Source organism: Gopherus evgoodei, chromosome 1 (genome assembly GCF_007399415.2).
Source record: "Gopherus evgoodei ecotype Sinaloan lineage chromosome 1, rGopEvg1_v1.p, whole genome shotgun sequence".
NCBI classification, from domain to species: Eukaryota; Metazoa; Chordata; order Testudines; family Testudinidae; genus Gopherus; species Gopherus evgoodei.
The window spans coordinates 36,385,407-36,408,376 of NC_044322.1; the positions used below are offsets into that span (position 1 = coordinate 36,385,407).

General features: G+C 41.2%; 1 protein-coding gene across 2 annotated transcripts in view; it reads right to left on the minus strand.

Annotated features, from left to right (window-relative positions):
- Window positions 1-250: 250 nt before the first annotated feature.
- The window catches only part of LOC115650957 (gap junction beta-6 protein-like), a 63,936-nt gene continuing 41,216 nt past the window's right edge, over window positions 251-22,970 (minus strand). For both annotated transcript variants that reach the window (XM_030561684.1, XM_030561687.1), the window contains exon 2: window positions 251-3,061. In XM_030561684.1, coding sequence (XP_030417544.1) covers window positions 2,248-3,061 — 814 coding nt within the window. In that variant the 3' untranslated portion in view covers window positions 251-2,247. The remainder of the gene's footprint in view (window positions 3,062-22,970) is intronic.

A 22,970-nucleotide genomic window follows, 5' to 3' on the forward strand; every position in this document is an offset into this window, starting at 1 on the left:
GTATGCACAACAGAGGAATTTCCATCAGACAGAATTTGGCTGTAGGGTTTGTTCTGCTTTTAAGTTTAACTGAAGTATTTGAAATCAGGGAAAGTGAAATAATTCTCAGCGTGTAAAAATCAAGGTTTACCAAGTGCTATAGGTCATCAGCAAAACACTCACATACAAAACTTTCACTCCATTGCACAAGGTTACAGTGTTTGTTTTTTATTTAGAAGACCTCATTAAGATTCTAGCTTTTTCCTTATACTAGCTGAGACTTTTCTTCATGTTAATTCCAACCAGATAGCTCCTAGTTTCATACCATTTAGTCATTTTTAGTCTACAATTTAAAAAAAACAAAAAAAAAAAAAAACGGTTCCATGACTATCTACAGGACAAGAAACAATTCATTTGAGAAATGAACAGAAGATAAAGGTTATTTTCATAATAGCTATGATTTTATAACATTGGCAGTACGCAATGTAAAATGTTAATGGAATTATTTACAGCAGGTCTGCTAAATGTTTAAAGTTGATATACTTTATTAAAATGGTATTGGAGGTTACATCTGCTTTTCTAGTAAAAACAAAACACACTATTCAATCATACACTATCACACTCTAAATAACATGGAATTTCAGACCTTACAAAAATACCTTAGTTATGAATTCACAAGTAAGTAAATACATCTTGCAATACTAGAATATCTTGCCTGGAAAAAGTTTATTCTTATTGCTGTTAAATGTATAGTTTTCAGGACTCAAATATGCATAAAGGGCTAGTTTCACAAAGGGACTCAGGTGCTTTACTGCCTCTTTAGGTTCTTATGACCAATCACAAAAGCACCATTCAGCTACTGCTTAACCCTGAAGGTGCCTACATTTCCACCTGACTCCACCCACAGCTAATGAGCTGCTTGGAGCCCTACCTTACACATAGCGGAATTCTCAAACTAGGTGTTTCCCTGCCCATATCTTCAGAGACCAATTTGGTAAGCAGGCCCAGAGAACGTCTAACCTGCACAAGAGTCAGTCAGGAATTCTGGGGCCTGGCTGGCAAGTGTGCACCCCTCCAAATACCCAAAAGACCAGTGGTTAGGGCACTCACTTGGAAGGTCAGAGACCTGTTTTTAAATCAGTGTGGAGCAATGATTTGGAACAGGGACTGAAACCCAGCTCTCCCATGTCCAGTAAGAATGCCCTCACCACCAGGCTATTGGTTATTCGGGGATGAGTCGCCATCTACAAGGTATTCGCTTCTCCCAACAGGATTACTATTATTGTTAACACATCTTCAAAGTACCATAAATGGCCACCTTCCGTAGCACTTTCAGTGTAGACACTAATGCAATAGGAGGGGATCTCCGATCACTGTAGTTAATTCACCTCCTTGACAGACGATAGTATTCTTCCATTGACCTAGCACTATCTACACCAGAATTAAGGCAACTTAACTATGTGGATTTTTCATACCCCTGAGCGACACAACTGGGTCAACATAAGTTTTTAGTGTAGACCAGGCCTCAGTCTCTTCTTGAAACAGGTCCTCGTATAAATAATCAGTAGGCCCAAGAGAGATTGATTCTACAGCCCACTGGTGAGGATGTTTACCTGATCAGGTCTCCCACCTTTCAGGGAAGATCAGACAGAGCAGGGATTTAAAAAAAAATAAATAAATAAAAATCCAGGTCTTCTATGTCCCAGGTGAGTGCCTTAACTCTGCTGGGCAACTGGCTATAACAGGTTCTGTCTTGCTCTCATGATGAAAAAGGTCTGACCTGGCTTAGGCACCTAACTCTGGGAGAGGGTCAGGACCAGGAATTCCAGATGGAGTTCGGGTCCAAATCCTCAAAAGTTGCTTAGGCACTTAAGCCCTGCCCTTCTCCTCTGCATTTCACATCTGGCTAGCTTAGGCAGCTCCCTACTCAGCATTCAGGCTTCTGAGACCCCTCTTCTTGGTCACCTAACTCTCCCTATGCACTAAGTCCCTTTTGTGACTCTAGCCCAGAACTACTAGTGAGTTTCTGCTTGTCATAGTTGCCTCGTTAAGGATATTCTTATGGAGACAGTTTCCTATTTAATCCTTATATACTTTTCACACATTTTTATGCTGCTTTGATTCTTTTGAACTAGGTGTTTAATTCCCACCTCACATTACATATTAAACCTTCACCCCACTTTATTGTTTAATATAGCTGATTTCATTTGCAGCTTTGTAAGAGGAATATTCACTCCACACTGAGTGTCTCCTCACATTTGCATCACCTTAGCTGCTTGGAAATCTTGAGACTGTGTTGTGACAGCTATCAGATATTAGTTCATTCATTTCATTTTGTTTAGTTTCCTCTTTAGTCTCATGGTTGAGGTGATGTCTTGGAGGTGCTGCTCTTTGAGACTTTTTGAGGAAAACTTTTATCACCAGATAGCAGAATTCAGACATGTTTAACAAAATGCAAATACCAGACACAGCGATCATGAAAATAGTAAATACTGTCTTTTCAGTGGGTCGAGAAACAAAACAGTCCACTGTGTTGGGGCAAGGCGACACGTTGCACTTCATTAGGCGCGGCATTCGGAAGCCATCGTACATGAAGTAAAACGCATACATAAAGAGGGCTTCAAAGATCATTCTGAAGAATATGCTGCTCGTGTAGGTCCACCACAAGGGACCCTGAATATGAAATCTTTGTGATTTTATTTCTTCAATGTCTTTATATTCACAGGTTTGCCCTCGCTTTCTGAACTGCTTTTTCTTTTCGTGCCTTCTGTACGCAACGTGCATGGCCACCAGAAGTGCAGGAGTTGAGACAAAGATGAGCTGAAGGGCCCACAGTCTAATGTGAGAGATGGGGAAGAAGTGGTCATAGCAAACATTTTTGCATCCTGGTTGCAGAGTGTTGCAGACAAAATCATTTTGTTCATCTCCCCAGACTTCCTCCGCAGCCACCACAAGGATCATAACACGGAAAATGAACATGACGGTGAGCCAGATCTTTCCGATACTGGTGGAGTGTTTGTTTACACCTCCTAAAATGGCCTGCAATGTTCCCCAGTCCATTGTCTCATTTGAGTCCTTTGACCTAACAAAACAAAATGAATACACCAAATGATTCTAAATCATGCATTAGGAAATCAATGCCATAAAACTTGTGATATAAGACGTACAATGGCAGAATATTTATGGGCTACAGTAACTGTTTCACAGCTTGTTGGCATATCATTGTCTTACACTGTCACTACAAGTAGCCATAAAGGTCAGAAGGGATTGTCTGCATGCTGTTTGACCACCTCCATTCCAGCAATAGTGTAGACATGTAAATAAAACAAGTTATGCTTAGAATAATAAATGAAGCTCTGTCACTGATTTTCTACTTCACTGGGAAGCTTACGTGCAAGGCCCAGAATTCTGCTTCACCCAGCGAGGTGGGGACACTGATGTCAGAAGAAGGGGCAACAATACCTTCTGTCACTCCTCTAAAGCACTTCATGCTGCTAAGAGATCATCTTTTAGCTCTGTACTAAAATAGCTGATTTGTGCAATCCATGAATTCTAATTTTCTGATTCAAACAGAGAGAACTGATAATGGTAGGTATGTTATCACACACCAAACTTCAAATCACTGCCTGCAATACACTACAATAGAACAAGTTAACTTTATGGATACAATCCTATTTGTGCCCCCTAGTTCTTCATCCTTCTGAAGAGGATAAATGGAGCACTATGAATTATTTAAGCTTAGTACCAGTGTGGACACAAGAACAAATGGATATAAACTGGACACTAAGAAGTTTAGACTGGAAATTAGACAAAGGTTTCTAACCATTAGAGGAGTGAAGTTCTGGAACAGCCTTCCAAGGGGAGTAGTGGAGGCAAAAGACATAGCTGGCTTCAAGATTAAGCTTGATAATTTTATGGATGGGATGGTATGATGAGACAGCCTAATTTGGGCAATTAATTTGGCAATTGATCTTTGATTATTAGCAGGTAAATAAGCCCTGTGGTTTGTGATGGGATGTTAGATGGGATGGGATCTGAGTTACTACAGAGAATTCTTTCTTGGGTGCTGGCTGGTGAGCCTTGCCCACATGCTCAGGGTCGGGAAGGAATTTTCCTCCAGGGCAGATTGGCAGAGGCCCTGGATGTTTTTCACCTTCCTCTGCAGCATGGGGCAGGGGTCACTTGCTGGAGGATTCTCTGCACCTTGATGTCTTTAAACCACGATTTGAGGACTTCAATAACTCAGACATAGGTTAGGAATTTGTTACAGGAGTGGGTGGGTGAGATTCTGCGGCCTGCATTGTGCAGGAGGGTCAGACTTAATAACCATAATGGTCCCTTCTGATCTTAAGTCTATTAATCTATGAAAGTTATAGCATGAAGTCTTTTGGAGGAGACCTCAAAAGACATGATTCCCAGTCTGCTGTACATAGACATAAAAGGTCTTTTTTAAAAAGATATTTTTTTTAAATATGAAAGTTACATTAAAGAACAAAAATGTTTTAACTACATCAGAAGCAGGAAGTCTGCTAAACAACCAGTGGGGCCACTGGAGGAGTGAGGTGCTAGAGGAGCACTCAAGGACGATACGGCCATTGTGGAGAAACTAAATGAATTCTTTACATCAGTCTTCATAGCTGAGGACGTGAGAGAGATTCCCAAACCTGAGCCTTTCTTTTTAGATGACAAATCTGAGGAACTGTCCCAGGTTAGGTGTCATTAGAGGAGGTTTAGGAACAAATTTATAAACTAAACAGTAAGAAGTCACCAGGACCACATGGTATTCACCCAAGAGTTCTGAAGGAACTCAAATGTGAAACTGCAGAACTACTAATTGTAGTCTGTAACCAATCATTTAAATCAGCTTCTGTGATGCCAATTTTTAAAAAGGGCTCCAGAAGTGATCCCGGCAATTACAGGCTGGTAAGCCTGACTTCAGTATTGAGTGAACTGGTTGCAACTATAGTAAAGAACAAAATTGTCAGACACATAGATGAACATACTTTGTTGGGGAAGAAGCAACATGATTTTTGCAAAGGGAAATCATGCCTCACCAATCTACTAGAATTCTTTGAGAGGGTCAACAAACATGTTGACAAGGGGGATCCAGTGGATATAGTGTAGTTAGATTTTCAGAAAGCTTTTGACAATGTCCCTCACCAAAGGCTCTTAAGCAAAGTAAGCTGTCACGGGATAAAAGGCAAGGTCGACTCATGGATTGGTAACTGGTTAAAAGATAGGAAACAAAGGAAAGGAATAAATGGTCATTTTTCAGAACAGAGAGAAGTAAACAGTGGTGTCCCCCATGGGTCTGCACTGGGACCAGTCCTATTCAACATATTCATAAATTATCTGGAAAAAGGGATAAACAGTGAGGTGGCAAAATTTGCAAATGATACAAAAGTAGTCAATGTAATTAAGTCCCAGGCAGACTGCAAAGAGTTACAAAAGGATCTCTCAAAACTTGGTGACTGTGCAACAAAATCATAGAATACCAGAGTTGAAAGGGACCTCAGGAGGTCATCTAGTCCAACCCCCTGTTCAAAGCAGGACCAATCCCCAGACAGATTTTTGCCCCAGATCCCTAAATGGCCCCCTCAAGGATTGAGCTCACAATCCTGGGCTTAGCAGGCCAATGGTCAAACCACTGAGCTATCCTTCCCCCTGGATAAAATAGCAGATAAAATTCAATGTTAATAAATGCAAAGTAATGCACATTGGAAAACATAATCCTAACTATACATATAAAATGATGGGGTCTAAATTATCTGTTACCACTCAAGAAAAAGATCTTAGAATCATTGTGGATAGCTCTCTGAAAACATCCTCTCAATGTGCAATGGCAGCAATAAAGCTAACAGAATGCTGGGCATCATTAAGAAAGGGATAGACAATAAGACAGAAAATATCATATTGTCTCTATATAAATCCATGGTATGCCCACATCTTAAATACTGCATGCTGATGTGGTCGCCCCATGTCAAAATAGAAATAATGGAATCGGAAAAGGTTCAGAAAAGGACAACAAAAATAATTAGGGGGATGGAACAGCTTCCGGGCAGTGATTTCCCTACACCCCCCTGAATTTCCCCAACATCCCCCCCAGTTTTGTGAATTAGTTACATGCCAAACCTGATGGCAGAACTTTGCAACTTTGTCCTCACCCACAACTATTTCACATTTGTGGACAATATATACCTTCAAGTCAGTAGCACTGCTATGGGTACCCGCATGGCCCCATAGTATGCCAACATTTTTATGGCTGATTTAGAACAACGCTTCCTTAGCTCTCATCCCCCTAATGCCTCTACTCTACTTGTGCTACATTGATGACATCTTCATCATCTGGACCCATGGAAAGGAAGCTCTTGAGGAATTCCATCATGATTTCAACAATTTCCATCCCACCATCAACCTCAGCCTAGACCAATCCACACATGTGGTCCATTTCCTTGACGCTACTGTGCTAATAAGAGATGGCCACATAAACACCACCTTATGCTGGAAACCTACTGACCACTCTACTTACCTACATGCCTCCAGCTTCCGTCCAGAACACACCACATGACCCATTGTCTACAGCCAAGCTCTAAGATACAACCGCATTTGCTCCAGTCCCCTCAGACAGAGGCAAACACCTACAAGATCTCTATCAAGCAACCTTAAAACTACAATACCCACCTGCTGAAGTGAAAAAACAGATTGACAGAGCCAGAAGAGTACCCAGAAGTCACCTACTACAAGACAGGCCCAACATAGAAAATAACAGAACACCACTAGCCGTTACCTTCAGCCCCCAACTAAAACCTCTCCAGCGCATCATCAAAGATCTACAACCTATCCTGAAAGATGATCCCTCACTCTCCCAGATCTTGTGAGACAGATCAGTCCTCGCTTACAGACAGCCACCCAACCTGAAGCAAATACTCACTAGCAACCACATACCACAGAACATAAACACTAACCCAGGAACCTATTCTTGCAACAAAGTCCGATGCCAACTCTGTCCACATATCTATTCAAGTGACACCATCATAGGACCTAATCACATCAGCCACACCACCAGGGGCTCGTTCACCTGCACATCTACCAATGTGATATATGCCATCATGTGCCAGCAATGCCCCTCTGCCATGTACATTGGCCAAACTGGACAGTCTACGCAAAAGAATAAATGGACACAAACTTGACATCAGGAACCATAACATTCAAAAACCAGTAGGAGAACACTTCAACCTCTCTGGCCACTCAGTAACAGATTTAAAGGTGGCAATTTTGCAACAGAAAAGCTTCAAAAACAGACTCCAACTACTGCTGAACTTTAATTAATATGCAAACTAGATACAATCAATTTAGACTTAAATAGAGACTGGGAATGGCTGAGCCATTACACATATTGACTCTATTGCCCCTTGTTAAGTATCCTCAGACCTTCTTGTTAAACTGTCTTAAATGGGCTATATTGATTATCACTATAAAGGTTTTTTTTTTCTCCTGCTGACAATAGCGCATCTTAATTAATTAGCCTCAGTTGGTTGGGAAACTCCCATCTCTCTCTCTCTCTCTATATTATATATATATATATATATATATATATATATATATATATATATATATATATATATATATATATATATATATATATATATATATATATATATATATATATATATATATATATCCATCCTCACTATAAGTTCCATTCTATGCATCCAATGAACTGGGCCCACGAAAGCTTATGCTCAAATACATTTGTTAATCTCTAAGGTGCCACAAGTACGCCTGTTCTTTTTGCGGATACAGACTAACACAGCTGCCTCTGAAACATGCCAGTTTAATGATTGTTTGGAAATTTGAATTGAAATTAAAACATTAATACACATTTTAAAAGCAAATACAGTGTATGATAAAATACGTGTATCTGAAAGTATAATAGATTTGAAAAGTATGAACATAGACTAGCTTCCTTATACAGCCGTTGTTTTTTATGACAATGTCAGTGCATTCATTTCAATGATGTTGGCCAACCTAATAATTTCAAATGATGATTTGTAAGCAAAGTCTAAATGAGCTCTCCCTGACAGCTAATGATAAACTGGGGCAAAAAGCTTCAGGACCAGATTGTATTTACATTCACACCTAATCTACCTAGGTACCCAGCAAACAGAGCTGTGTTGCCCAAGTGATAGATTTTGGCTGGGGTTGGGTTACAAATCACTTGAATGCGGGGGGAGGGGGGAAATGAAATGTAATGTTGTTCTTCTTATTGTATGAGTAAAGGGCAGTAGAACTGTACTTAGCCTGTGCTGATTGAGGGCATCAAAAGAGAGGGTAGGGACCTGTCCCTCTCCACTGTTTAAAGACAGAGCTGATTAGGCTCCATAGATAGTCTTTTGTTCTGTTAAGTGACCACTGCAGCTGAAATCACTGACAATCAGGTCTAAGTGTTTAGTCCTGCTGTGGGGACAGTGTTCCTGTGGGGACAGTGTTTTTGTGTAAAAGACAGCCCAGTCTGCACTAGCAGCGAGGTTCCCCCACTGAGAGCTCAGCTGAAATCACTGAGAGCTCGGTGGAACCTCAAGAGACCAACTCGCAGAGGTCACAGTGGCAGGCAGCAGCAGGTTACTGCGCAGGGCCATTGGCAACAGAGTGGTAGAGTGAACAGTGGCACAACGAACAGTCATGGCCAGAGCAAACAGTGAGCGGCTGGAGGAACGAGCAAGCTGCTTTCTTGCCCCCCACTTGGGAGGTGTACTCATGTGAAAGCACCTCTGACAGCTTAAATAAGGGGCACGTTAAACAAACATTTGTTTGTTGGACTATATTTTAGTGACTTTGCTCCAGAATGCTACATTTGTGACTGGGAATAGAAACTTATATAAATATGTTTCCTAGTAGTCCAAGATTTTTAAAATGCAGTATTTGCCAAGGTTGTTATCTCACATTGTTGCTATCTTGAGAGGTCATTATGTTGGGGAGTTTCTGTACTAAACATTTTTATTATAATTAATTTTTACATAAGAATGGTCATACTGGGTCAGACCAATGGTCCATCTAGCCCAGTATCCTGTCTTCCGACAGTGGTCAAGGCCAGGTGCGTCAGAGGGAATGAACAGAACAGGTAATCATCAAGTGATCCACCCTCTGTTGCCCATTCCCAACTTCTGGCAAACAGGCTAGGGACACTTAGCCAGGATGGGGAGGGATGCAACACCATGCTCTAATAACCACTGATGGACCTATTCTCCAGGAATTTATCTAGTTCTTCTTTTAATCCTGTTATAGTTTTGGTCTTCACAGCATTTCCTGGCAAAGAGTTCCACGGGTTGACTTATTGTTGTGTGAAGAAGTACTTCCTTTTGTTTTTTTAAAATCTGTGGCCTATTAATTTCATTGGGTGACTGCTAGTTCTTGTGTTATGTGAAGGATTAAATAACATTTCCTTATTCATTTTCTTCACACCAGTCAAGATTTTATAGACCTATATCATATCCCCCCTTAGTCTCTCTTTTCTAAGCTGAAAATTCCCAGTCATTTTAATTTATCCTCCTGTTTCATACCCCATATCATTTTAGTTGCCCATCTCTGTACCTTTTCCATTTCCAATCAGGGCCGGCGCTACCATTTAGGCAGCCTAGGCAATCGCCTAGGGCGCCAGAATAATTGGTGGGCGGCATTTTGCCGGAGGGGGCGGCAGGCAGCTCTGGTGGAGCTGCCGCAGTGGTGCCTGTGGAGGGTTCGTTGGTCCGCGGCTCCGGTGGAGCTGCCACAGTCGTGCCTGCGGACGGTTGGCTCCTTGCGGGGCTCCGGTGGACCGCCCGCAGGCACGACTGTGGCAGCTCCACCGGAGCTGCGGAGAACAGGACCCTCCACAGGCACCGCTGCCGCAGCCCCACCAGAGCCGCGGGAGCAGCTCGTGGGATGGCGAAATTGCTGTCCGCCTAGGGCGCTCAATCCCCTAGCGCTAGTCCTGTTTCCAATATCTCTTTTTTGGGATGGGGCGACCAGATCTGCACACAGTATTCAAGGTGTACATATACCATGGATTTATACAGAGGCAATATGATATTTTCTGTCTTATTATCTATCCTTTTCTTAAAAAAGCAAAGGTTTCAGAGTAGCAGCCATGTTAGTCTGTATCCGCAAAAAGAACAGGGGTACTTGTAGCACCTCAGAGACTAACAAATTTATTTGAGCATAAGCTTTTGTGGGCTACATCCAATGAAGAGGCTTGAAGCCCACAAAAGCTTAAGCTCAAATAAATTTGTTAGTCTCTAAGGTGCCACAAATACTCCTGTTCTTTTTAAAGAAGCGAACAAAATGTTGGGACTCATTGACTGCAGCTGCACATTGAGTGGATATTTTCAGAGAACTACCCACAATGACTCCAAGATCTCTTTCTTGAGTGGTAACAGCTAATTCAGATTCCTTCATTTTGTACGTATAGTTGAGATTGGTTTTCCAATGTGCATTACTTTGCATTTATCAACATTGAATTTCATCTGCCATTTTTGTTGCCCAGTCACCCAGTTTTGTGAGATCTCTTTGTAATACTTCACAGTCTGCCTGGGACTTAACTATCTTGAATAGTTTTGTATCATCTGCAAATTTTGCCACTTCACTGTTTATCCATTTTTCCAGATCATTTATGAGTATGTTGAACAGTAATGGTCCCAGTACCAACCCCTCAGAGATACCACTATTTCTCTCTCTTCATTCTGAAAAATGACAATTTATTCCTACCCTTTGTTTCCCATCTTTTAACCAGTTACTGATCCATGAGAGGACTTCCCTCTTATCCCATGATGGCTTACTTTTCAAAAGTCAATTTAAATTAAATACATTTTAAAAAAAATTATATGTTTTTAGAAATCTAGACCTGTTATATGTTTTGGTGTAACTTGCATTATCCTTATATTAAATTTGCATTATCCTAACAAAACATTTACTTTATGCATCTCTCTTTTATATATCCCATTGGTCCTGAAACCCCCCACCCCTATAAATTCGAACACCCCTCCTAATTTCAATTCCTGGGGAAACCACTGCTTCCGGGGTATGGAACAGCTTCCATATGAGAAGAGATTAGTAAGACTGGGACTTTTCAGTTTGGAAAAGAGATGACTAAGGGGGGATATTATAGAGGTCTATAAAATCATGACTGGTGTTGAGAAAGTAAATAAGGAAGTGATATTTACTCTCTCTCTCATAACACAAGAACTAGGGGTTACCAAATGAAATTAGTAGGCAGCAGGTTTAAACCAAAGGGGAGGGGGAAAAAGGAAGTATTTCTTCACACAACGCACAGTCAACCTGTGGAACTCTTTTCCAGAGGATGTTGTGAAGGCCAAGACTATAATATAACATGGTTCAAAAAAGAACTAGATAAATTGATGGATGATTAGCATGACCAGACCGCAAAAGTGAAAAATTGGGATGAGGGTGGGGTGTAATAGGAGCCCATATAAGAAAAAGAACAAAAAAAAAATCAGGACTGTCCCTATAAAATCGGGACATCTGGTCACCCTATGGAGGATAGCTATTAGCCAGGATGGGCAGGGATGGTGTCCCTAGCCTCTGTTTGCCAGAAGCTGGGAATGGGCGACAGGGGATGGATCACTTGATGATTACCTGTTCCATTCATTTCATCTGGGGCACCTGGTATTGGCCACTGTCAGAAGACAGGATACTGGGCTAGATGGACTTTTAGTTTGATCCAGTATAGTCGTTTTTATATTCTAGGGGTTTAACCTGGTCTCCTGCAGGGTTTCCAAACTTTCCCCTCCCCTCTCTGCTGTGCAAAGTGTTGTCCACTGGCTGCCAACCTCCCTTCATTTAAGTGCAGCACATAAAGCTCTGGGCAAATTCGATCTCATAGGATCCTACAAAGCACCATATAAATATATGATATTATGCTAGAAACGTCAATCAACCAGAGACCTCAGGGGACACCCAAAGTAACTAGGGTTTCAGATAATCAGGGAGCTGGCTTAGAAGAATTTGAAGTTTGTGACCCTGAACAGGGATTTCAAAGCCTGTTGGCCAGTATCCTCAGGGAGGCTAGCCAGTTCTGCAGCTGTGAGCAAAAGTGTTTTTGCCATTCTGTGCTATTGAGCTTTTTAGCCATAAGCATCTTCGTGTCCTGCTGAGTCAGCCAGCCACCAGGAAAGCCAACCAGCTCCATTACCTAATATCACTAAGCTGATAAGTGTCATATCACAAACACTAACATCAGGAACTTTTCAAACAATGAGTTTCCAATAGGTGAGGTTGAGATAAAGGAGATAGTGTTGTATGGATTATGCCTTTTTGTCTCCGTACAGAAGCATTGCAATAAATTATGGGAACTGGGGAGGGGGGGGTTTAAAAAAGATGAATAACCAGAATGGAGTTGTCCTTACATAGAATATTGTCTACTATTCCTCTCCTTCACTGATCTACAGAAATTTCATTTGAAGTCTAGTTAGCAATTAACTTAATTCACTTATTTTTTACAGGATAAAAAGACACACATTAGAAACTGAAGAACACTGTTTTGTCAGTAAGAACCCTAGAAACATTTTGATCTGTAAATGCTGGGAGAGCAGGACTAGTACCAAACCCAGCTTGAAATGAATTTTCCATTGAGCTGGAGAGAAAGTTTTGAATTTGGTGAACATTCAATTTTCTCCAGAAATTTTTCTCCATAACCTTGAAGGAAAGGAGTGAGAACTGCCTGTACTAGGCTATTGGTTTTTATAGAGATTATTTTCATTATCTTAATACTTCCAAGAATAGGAAGACCCCAGAAAAAACAAGGAGACAAACAAAGGAACCAGAACAAAACATTCCACAAAGCTAGCTTACTGGTCTTTTTTTTCCCCCCTTATCAGTGTCAGGCATCATCCTTTGAAGTTCTCACTCCAATGTTTTCTCTTGGCTCTGAAATTTCTATACCAAGAGAATTTTCTGATGTTGGTTTTACTTTAAAAAAAAATATATATATATATGGTGTTGAGAGTTTCTAGACTGTCAGCTCTCCAAGTCAGTCTTTTTTTGTTTAGTATCATTTACAGCACCAAACTTACTGTGGAATGGGACAGTAGAAATGTAAATCATAGGACTGGCTTGAAAGTGACAATTCTTATTAGTGAAACATTTCAAAGTTTCTGAAGTTTTTTCATTTTGATACAAGTGACACTTTGGTCTGATTTACACGGCACTGGGCTAGAACACAGGAGACCTAAATTCAAGTCTCTGCTCAATTCTGCTTGAACCTGGGCCTCCCATTTCCCACTCCAGTGCCTTAACTGCTGGGCTGCAATATTGGTCTCTGATGAAGTTGTTGTTGCATTTGACCTGTGTCAAAAAGAGATGGTTAAGGGTTAATGTCTCTTTTACCTGTAAAGGGTTAAGAAGCTCAGTAAACCTGGCTGACACCTGACCAGAGGACCAATAGGGGGACAAGATACTTTAAAATCTTGGTGGAGGGAAGTCTTTGTTTGTGCTTTTTGTTTTATTCGTTGTTCGCCCTTGGGACTAAGAGGGACCAGACGTACATCCAGACTCTCCAAATCTTTCTGAATCAGTCTTTCATGTTTCAAAATTTTAAGTAATAGCCAAGCCAGGCGGATTAGTCTTATGTTTGTTTTCTCAACTTGTAAATGTTTCTTTTTGCTGGAAGGATTTTTACCTCTGTTTGCTGTAACTTTGAATCTAAGGCTAGGTGAGGGTCTCTCTGGTCTATATGAATCTGAGTACCCTGTAAAGTATTTTCCATCCTGATTTTACAGAGATAGCTTTTAATTCAAGAAATAAAAGGTAAAAATTTTCTTTAAGAATCTGATTGATTTTCCTTGTTTTAAGATCCAAGGGGATTGGATCTGAACTCACCAGGGATTGGTGGAGGGGAAAGGAGAGGGGATGGTTGATTCCTCCTTGTTTTAAGATCCAAGGAGTTTAAATCTGTGTTCACCAGGGAATTGGTGAAGCCTCTCAAGGCAACCCTGGGAGCGGAAGGTCTGAGGGGGGCGGGGGGGAAACATGGAGTGTGCCAGACACTGAATTTCTGGCTGGTGGCAACGTACCAGATCTAAGCTAGTATTTAAGCTTAGAAGTGTTCATGAAGGTCCCCCACATTTGCACTCTAAAATTCAAAGTGGAGAAAGAAACCTTGACAACCTGGTTTCACAAAACACTGTGGTTTTGATGAAACAGTGTTTTCCATCAGAAAATCGATTTCATTGAACAATTTCTGACCAGTTCAAGTGCATACAAATAGCAAAGAACTTCTAGCTATGTATATAACACCTAACAACGCTTTATTAGAATCACTGGTTCAGAGATCCACGAGCACTAGGACAAAACCTTAGTGCCGCATCCAACAAAGATCGTTAACCCCGATTTAGATATTAAAAGGTCCTTGTTTACCAGGAAACCAACACAGAAGAAATACTATCAAAAGAATGATAGTCACTCCAATTGTAAGCAAGAGAAAATGCTAGATTTCAAACAGAAAGTGGGTGGCAATATGCTAACGTAACAGCTATACCATCTGTACCAAGGTTTACAGGTCACAGCCGCCCTGGATGGTCAGAAAGCATTTGACAAAACCAAAAAGGACTTCAGCTTCATTTCTTGAGGATGTTCAGGATGCTGCGGGCAATCTCATGCACTCATGGAAGTAACCACCTAGTCACTGGCAAGGAAAGGACAACAGGAACAGCAAACAGGTTCACCATAGCAAATAAACCTGCGACTGAACAGGCCATAGCAGAAGGAATGTCTGTGAACAAGGAGCAACCATATGATTGTGAACCAATGAGATTCAGAGATATTTAGTCCAATAACCTAGATCTCCCCTTTAGCAATTTCTTCTAGTTCAGATTTCACTAGTCGGCTGTGTTCATGTCAGGTTGATATTATATTTGTGCTTTTAAAAAAATAAATAAAAAGGAAGATAAAACAAGAGCTACTTGCTTGGTGGATACTGACCATCATGTAAAATGGCTAAAACCTTTTGTAACTTTGACCTAGAGTCACATGGCATGGGCCAGGAAATAACGCTCAGTCTCTTACCAGCATTCTTCTGTGTCACACCTTTATTTCCAGGCAGCGCCAAAATCCTTTCTGCTCTATTGGTTAAAGGTAATTGCACTGTGAGTTGGAAACTAGTGTATAGAGAATGAATAGAGTCAAAAATTTTAGGTAACTCAGGAAAACAAAGACACTGAATTTTGAAGATAAGATTTTTTTTTCTGTTATTATTGCAATTAAATGTAATTGCCCCTTATGGGTGGATACAGTAAATCTAGCACAGTGCATCTGAAGAAGTGAGCTGCAGCCCACAAAAACTTATGCTGAAATAAATTTGTTAGTCTCTAAGGTGCCACAAGTACTCCTGTTCTTTTTTTCAGTAAATCTAGAATATTTGGTGGGATTACCTCAAAGATGCAAGTTTTTAGAATCACTTCTTGTCCATTATCTGCAGGCTGGAGATCAAGTTCTTTCTAGACTGAACTAACCCCATCTTGAGATGTGAAGAGTTTCTCCTTCAAGATGCTGACTGCAATTCCCAGGACCTTGCACCTTGCAAAATGGAGCCCTTGGAACAAGCCACATTCTTTTGTCCCTCTAAGTTATTTTAGAGGGGCAAAGTAGATTTTTCATGAGCATGTCCATATAAAAGAAAAAGTCTCTCTGGGTTCATACCTCATGGCAGCACAGAAAAGATCCTGAATTCCCAGAAAATTCTTTAGGCGATAATTAGATGTCTGAATATTTAGCTTTACTTCACCTGTTATTTATCATACTGCACGATTTTTAACCAAGACTGAATGTCAGTATTTACCCTGGGGGATCATGCGTTGCAACTTCTCTTCTGATAGTGAATTTACAACTGAGTAATCTTTTCTTTTTATGTTATGATGGGGGGAGAGATAGCTCAGTGGTTTGAGCATTGGCCTGCTAAACCCAGGATTGTGAATTCAACCCTTTTGGAGGCTAGTTGGGGATTCGTCCTGCTTTGAGCAGGGGGTTGGACTAGATGATCTCCTGAGGTCCCTTCCAGCCCTGACAGTCTATCTGTAAGGCACTCAACTTTGTATCATGAATCTTTCTTTGATAAGGACCAGATCCAACCCCCTTTAAAGTCTATGGAAAGACTCACATCAATTACAATAGGCTTTGGATCAGCTCTAACTGAGCTTTAGATATTGGAATGTTGTAACTGCTTTTGTTAAACAGATTAAAGATGCTGCCATACAGCTAAATATATATCATTTGAAAAAAACAAAACAGAACTGCCATATACAAGTTTGTTGCTGTACACACAAACACAGGTTCATTTCTCCTCTCTGGATTCCACCAGGTTCTTTGCATTCCCAGTTTTGTTTGCTTTCTTGCATCTCTTTTCCTGTCTATTCTTTCCGTCTGCTCCTCCTGTCTCTACCCATTGTTTCCCATTTCTCATATCTCCTCCATTCCCCTTCATATCCCCTGTTTCTCGGAGCAGGTCTACATTTAAAACACTGCAGCGGTGCAGCTGCGCTACTGTAGCACTTCAGTGAAGATGCTACTATGCCGACAGAAGAGCATCTCCTGTCAGTGTAGTTAACCCATCTCCACAAGAGGCAGTACCTTTGTACACTGGGGTGGGGTGGGGTTCTGGTCATTGTAAAACAGTGTTGCTCAGGGGTGTGGATTTTTCACACCAAAGTGACATAGTTATACAGATGTAAGATTATAGTGCAGACCTGACCTTACTTCCTCACTGCCATCTCTCCACCCAGCCCTGCTTTTCTTTCCTGCCACCATACCATCTCTCTCTCCCCCTTCACTTCAGCTTCCCAGGTCTCATTATTCTTTTTGCCTCCTCTCCTGCCCCAAGTTTCACTCCCCACCACACACATGCCTAAATCTCTTTTGCCCCTTCACCACTTAAAAACCCATCTCTCCAACCTCCTCTTCTCCTGAAAGCTGGTCCTGCCATCATCCTCCATTTGCCCCTCTCCTGTTCTGCCTTTCAAGGCTCCACTCCTGCTTTCATGCTGGCTGAAAGCCATGTGGCACCTGGAACACCCCCCAGTGATAGAGCCCCTTTCAGTTTGACCCTGCAACCTTTGAGGTCAGTGTCAATACTGCCATTGACATCAGTGGGTGAAGGATCAACCCCTTAGTGCCATCAGACCACCGGTCAGTCGAAATAGATCACACAGCTCTCCCCATTCTGGTCAAGCCCTGAATCAAACGTCAGTCACAACAACATGTGGGGCAGGTGACAAGAAAATATTAAAGTAGTCCCAACTGAAAGAGTGTTCTGGGAGAGCTCAATTGCTTTAATTTACTCAGAGTGACTCAGTATCATTGTTCATCTTTATTCCAGAATTTGCTTCTCAGACCCTTTTACTGACAAAGTGAGTAAAATATCAACCGTCTCTCTGACGGAATGAAAAACTAAGGAAAGGAAAACTAAGATTCAGTTTCACTGATGGCAGCCTTTATTTTCATATAGCCAGCACAGCTCTGTAACTGGCATGCCACTGTACACGAATTAGGACCCGGATCCAGCAAAACACTTAAGCATGAGCATAACTGAAAGCATACAAATAGCCCCATTGACTTAAATGCTTTGCTGGACTGAGGCCTGGCAGTATACCCCTCATCTCCTGCAAAAGGCAACAGCAGAAGCAGCAGCAAGAGCATCTGGGGGAATCTGAGGCAGAAAAGGGAAGCAGAGATATGTAACAGGGAGATTAGAGTCAAAGGAAAGAGCTGGGGAGACCACAATGCAGGGAGGGAGACACAGAACTCAATGACATTGAGTAAGTGAGCTTTCAGTCTCCACTGTAGAGAAACTCATCCTTAATTAAAAGAGCATTTCTAGATCAAAAAATGGTTTGAAATGGGGATCAAGTCATAGCACATCTCAGCACCAGTCACAGCTGCACTACTCCATTGTTTATTCTGCTGTTCCAGCTGAGCTGCCAGGGGGACTAGGATATCAACATTATCACTAGCAGCAGAGGGGTACTGCACACCTACACAAGACAGCATCAAGATACTAGAATTGAGAGCTGCAATTGCAAAGCGAGAGGGCACTATGTGCTTGCCCTGATAACCCCTATGATGCTAGCTCTGAGTGCTGGAATCATCAAGATCTAGTGATTAGATTATAGTCAACTTATTCATAAATGATCTGGAGAAAGGGGTAAAAAGTGAGTTGGCAAAGTTTGCAGATGATACTAAACTGCTCAAGATAGTAAAGACCAAAGCAGACTGTGAAGAACTTCAAAAAGATCTCACAAAACTAAGTGATTGGGCAACAAAATGGCAAATTAAATGTAATGTGGATAAATGTAAAGTAATGCACATTGAAAAAATAACCCCAGCTATACATAAAATATGATGGGGGCTAACTTAGCTACAACAAATCAGGAAAAAGATCTTGGAGTCATTGTGGATAGTTCTCTGAAGATGTCCACAGAATGTGCAGAGACAGTCAAAAAAAGCAAACAGGATGTTAGGAATAATTAAAAAGGGGATAGAGAATAAAAAGGAGAATATATTATTGCCCTTATAAAAAAAAATCGATGGCATGCTCACATCTTGAATACTGAGTACAGATGTGGTCTCATCTCAAAAAAGATACACTGGCACTAGAAAAGGTTCAGAGAAGGGCAACTAAAATGATTAGGGGTTTGGAATGGGTCCCATATGAGGAGAGATTAAAGAGGCTAGGATTCTTCAGCTTGGAAAAGAGGAGAGTAAAGGGGGGATATGATAGAGGTATATAAAATCATGAGTGATGTGGAGAAAGTAGATAAGGAAAAAGTTATTTACTTATTCCCATAATACAAGAACTAGGGGTCACCAAATGAAATTAATAGGCAGCAAGTTTAAAACAAATAAAAGTTCTTCTTCACACAGTGCACAGTCAACTTGTGGAACTCCTTATCTGAGGAGGTTGTGAAGGCTAGGACTATAATAGCATTTAAAAGAGAACTGGATAAATTCATGGAGGTTAAGTGCATTAATGGCTATTAGCCAGGATGGGTAAGGAATGGTGTCCCTATACTCTGTTTGTCAGAGGGTGGAGATGGATGGCAGGAGAGAGATCACTTGATCATTACCTGTTAGGTTCACTTCCTCTGGGGCACCTGGCATTGGCCACTGTCGGTAGAAAGGATACTGGGCTAGATGGAACTTTGGTCTGACCCAGTACAGCCGTTCTTATGTCACTTCCCCCTTAGCAGATGCCTTTCTGAAGGTTTGTCTACACTGGCACTTTATAGCACTGCAATTTTCTTGCTCAGGCATCAGCACTTTAACATTGCTAGTGAAGATGTGCCCATACTCTCATTAGGGTATGTCTTCACTAGCAACATTAGAGCGCTGCTGCAGCAGCACTTTAATGTGGCTGTGTAGTCACGGCACCAGCGCTGGGTCCCAGCGCTGTAAAAAACCCACCCCCATGAGGGGAGTAGCTCCCAGCACTGGTGCACTGGCTACACTGGCACTTTACAGCACTGAAACTTACAGCGCTATGGGGGATGTTTTTTCACACCCCTGAGCAAGAAAATTTCAGCGCTGTAGAGTGGCAGAGTGAACAAGGCCTCAATTAAAAGCTGGGTACAGCAGGCAGTCTTTAATCAGAAGTTAACAATATAGCTTCAACAAACCAGGTTGTTAGAGATTTCAGTGTATGTAGGCATGCTGGGTTTGTATTAATAAAATGGTGAAAAAAATAAAACAAAAAGTTTATTTTGTTCATGTAAAGCTAATATGTGGAACTCACTGCCACAGGATATTACCCAGGCAAATAGCTTACTAGTAAAATTAAAAAATTATGTTTGTATTACAGTAGCACCTGAAGAACCAGTCAGTAATAGTGTCCCATTGCCCTAGGCGCTGTACAAATTCAGAATAAGATTATGCCCTTCTCCCCACACCTACAAATAGTATCCTGATTTACTTGTTTCCCCAGGCTTGCATATGGACCTGGATGTCTATGGTGCCTCCACTGGCTAGTCAGGCTCAGATTTCCTCTGATGCTGGGTGTGCCTTGAACTGCCCCTTTGTTACCTTCACCAGCATGATTTAGATATTAAATATGATTAAGGATAGCATCTTCAGTTAAACCAGCCATCACACACTTAAGTGCATTATCAGATCTTCAACAGATGCTTTTGGCATTGGCCAGTGTTGGGAGACAATTCTTGGTCTTGGTGTGGCAATTCTCATGCTAATTTTTTACATCAGCAAAGCTTTAGAATTGTTAAAAACTGCTTAGGATCCCAAATCATTAACAGAATGAGCTTGATCTTAGTTGCAACCCCCATTTCAACCCAGTACTTCTATGGTACACTGAAGGCTGGTGTGCACTTCCAAGTTTTACCACCATAACTCAGGTAGGGGTGCGATTTTTGCCAAAATAATTACTAGTAAAAGCCCTAATGTAGACACAGCTATAACAGAATTCAGTGTCTTTCCTTCAGCAGTTGATGACACTGTTCTCACCCAGAAAGAGAATGATGCTCCTTATGTTGCTTTAGTTTTGTTGTGGAAGAAAACTTAACTCTGAACTCAGGTTCTGGCAGCTAAAAAGCCTTTCCTTTCACAATGCAAAGAAACCTGCAGCAATTTGTAATTCTGCTGCTGTGTACTGAAGAATCAAAGAGTGCCTAGCAGGAACACCCAAAGCAAAAAGATGATCAACTTTTATTAAAGAATTACAGAGTGGTTGATAAAGATCAAAACAACAGTCCCACCCTCTTAGAAGCCAGGGCAGTTCTCTCTAGCAGCTGTTAAGTGCTCTTCTACAAGTACAGTAACAGTTCTGTCTTCAAGTGAAGGCAGTTAGTAACTGAAAGAAAGGTAAATTTACAGCAAATTTACAATGACAGGTAAGGATCATATGTCTGACTTAAATCAGTGGTAGGCAAAGTCTACTGTCTGCCCTGAGTACCTTCCACAGCCAGTGTGTGATATGTGCAGGCTTGAGCATTAGCTGAAACAATATATTTTCCTTATTCTTCTTCAAACTCAAGCACTTCTAGCCTTAGGAAAACAGGTGTTTGGTGTGTACTAATTCAGTGGTTCTAAACCAGGGGAATGTGTACCCCGGAGCTACTAGAGGTCTTCCAGGGGGTACATCAACTGATCTAGATATTTGCCTAGTTTTACTACTGTATACATAGAAAGCACTAACAAAGTCAGTACAAACTAAATTGTCATACAATGACTTGTTTATACTGCTCTATAAACACTATACACTGAAATGTAAATACAATATTTTAGAATTATATGGTAAAAAATTAAAAATTGTGTGCTGTGACATTGTTGCATTTTTATGTCTGATTTTGTAGCAAGTAACTTTTAAGTGAGGTGTAATTTGGGGGGACACAAGACAAATCAGACTCCTGAAAGGAGTACAGTAACCTGAAAAGGTTGAGAGCCACTGTACTAATTAACCCATAAGCAAAAGATTCAGAGATAATTACATCTTTACTTGCTGGATTAAAATGCGACATTCCAAAGCATGTAGCAAGCAAATATACATTTGTCAATTATTTACTGAATAAGGGTTCAGTACTGCAAGATGAAGTGTCTTCAGCTCCCATAATGACTCAGTACCACAAAGGATGGATTTGGCAAGGCTCTGTTGATATGTCTAAAAATATATAGATTTAAAGTGAACTTTGAATAGTTTTTAGAAATACCTGCCACTGTTTCAGTCTCCCCATACCTGTGAATTAAGCTACTATTGCTTGGTGAGAGATGCCATTCATAATACTTTTCCATATGAGATCCAGTCTCATTATGCAAAGTAGGACACAAGGCAGAAGAATTCTTGTCTGAATTCAGCCACTGTTAACCATGTTTTTTTCTTGCAAAACTCATCTTGCAAGAGTTCTGAGTTCCCCAAGACAAATTCACTTTGACTATAAGTGGATGCAGTGACTCTGAACTCAATAGAATTCTATCTTGCATCAGAAGGTAGCAATCTGTGGTCACTATCAACACGGGGTGGATTGGAACCAGCACCCTCAAAATGAAAGACTCCTCAGCCCAGGGGTTGGCAACCTCTGGCACGCGGCTCACCAGGGTAAGCACCCTGGCAGGCCAGGCCAGCTTGTTTACCTGCTGCTTCCTCAGGTTCGGCTGATTGCAGCTGGGAAGCCGCGGCCAGCACATCCCTCGGCCCGCACTGCTTCCCACAGCCCCTATTGGCCTGGAGCAGCGAACCGCGGCTAGTGGGAGCAGCGATTGGCCGAACCTGCGGACACGACAGGTAAACAAACTGGCCTGGCCCACCATGGGGCTTACCCTGGTGAGCCACGTGCCAAAGGTTACCGATCCCTGCATCTAGCCCATTACCCAATCACTTGAACCATGCTTCTTCACTCAGAAGATTTCTGTGCTACATGAGAAAAATGGATACACTCTGCTCTACTGATGGAAAAGGAAATAAGTGTCATGAAAAGTTAAATTAAGGCAGATTTTTGGATTTAAACTTTCCCTTAAATAGCTTCATCCCCAAACCAGCAACACTGGATTGGTGCAGGAGAACCAGAAACAACCAGAATGGAAGCAAAAGTGAAATTTACTAATCTATTTACATTTTCTAGGCTGAGTGAAGGAATGAAAAAGTAAGATATTTTAAATGTTTTCATATTTAATGTTTGCAGTATTGTTGTAGCTATGTCAATCCCAGGATATGAGAGAGACAAGGTGGGGAGGTAATCTCCATATTGGTGGAACTTCTGTTTGTGAAAGTGACAAGCTTTCATGCTCCACAGAAAGTCAGGTCTGGGCCTCCTGCCCACTTATTAGTGAAACAGGTAAAGAATGCGTATGTTGTATACACACACTCTTTGCACTTCTGGAGAACCTTTAGTACAAGAATATCAAGGTGATTTACAAGTAACAATGAATTTAGCCTCACAATGCACCTGTGAAGTAGATTTAAGTGTTATTCTACCATTTTATAGATGAGATTGAGTGACTTTCCA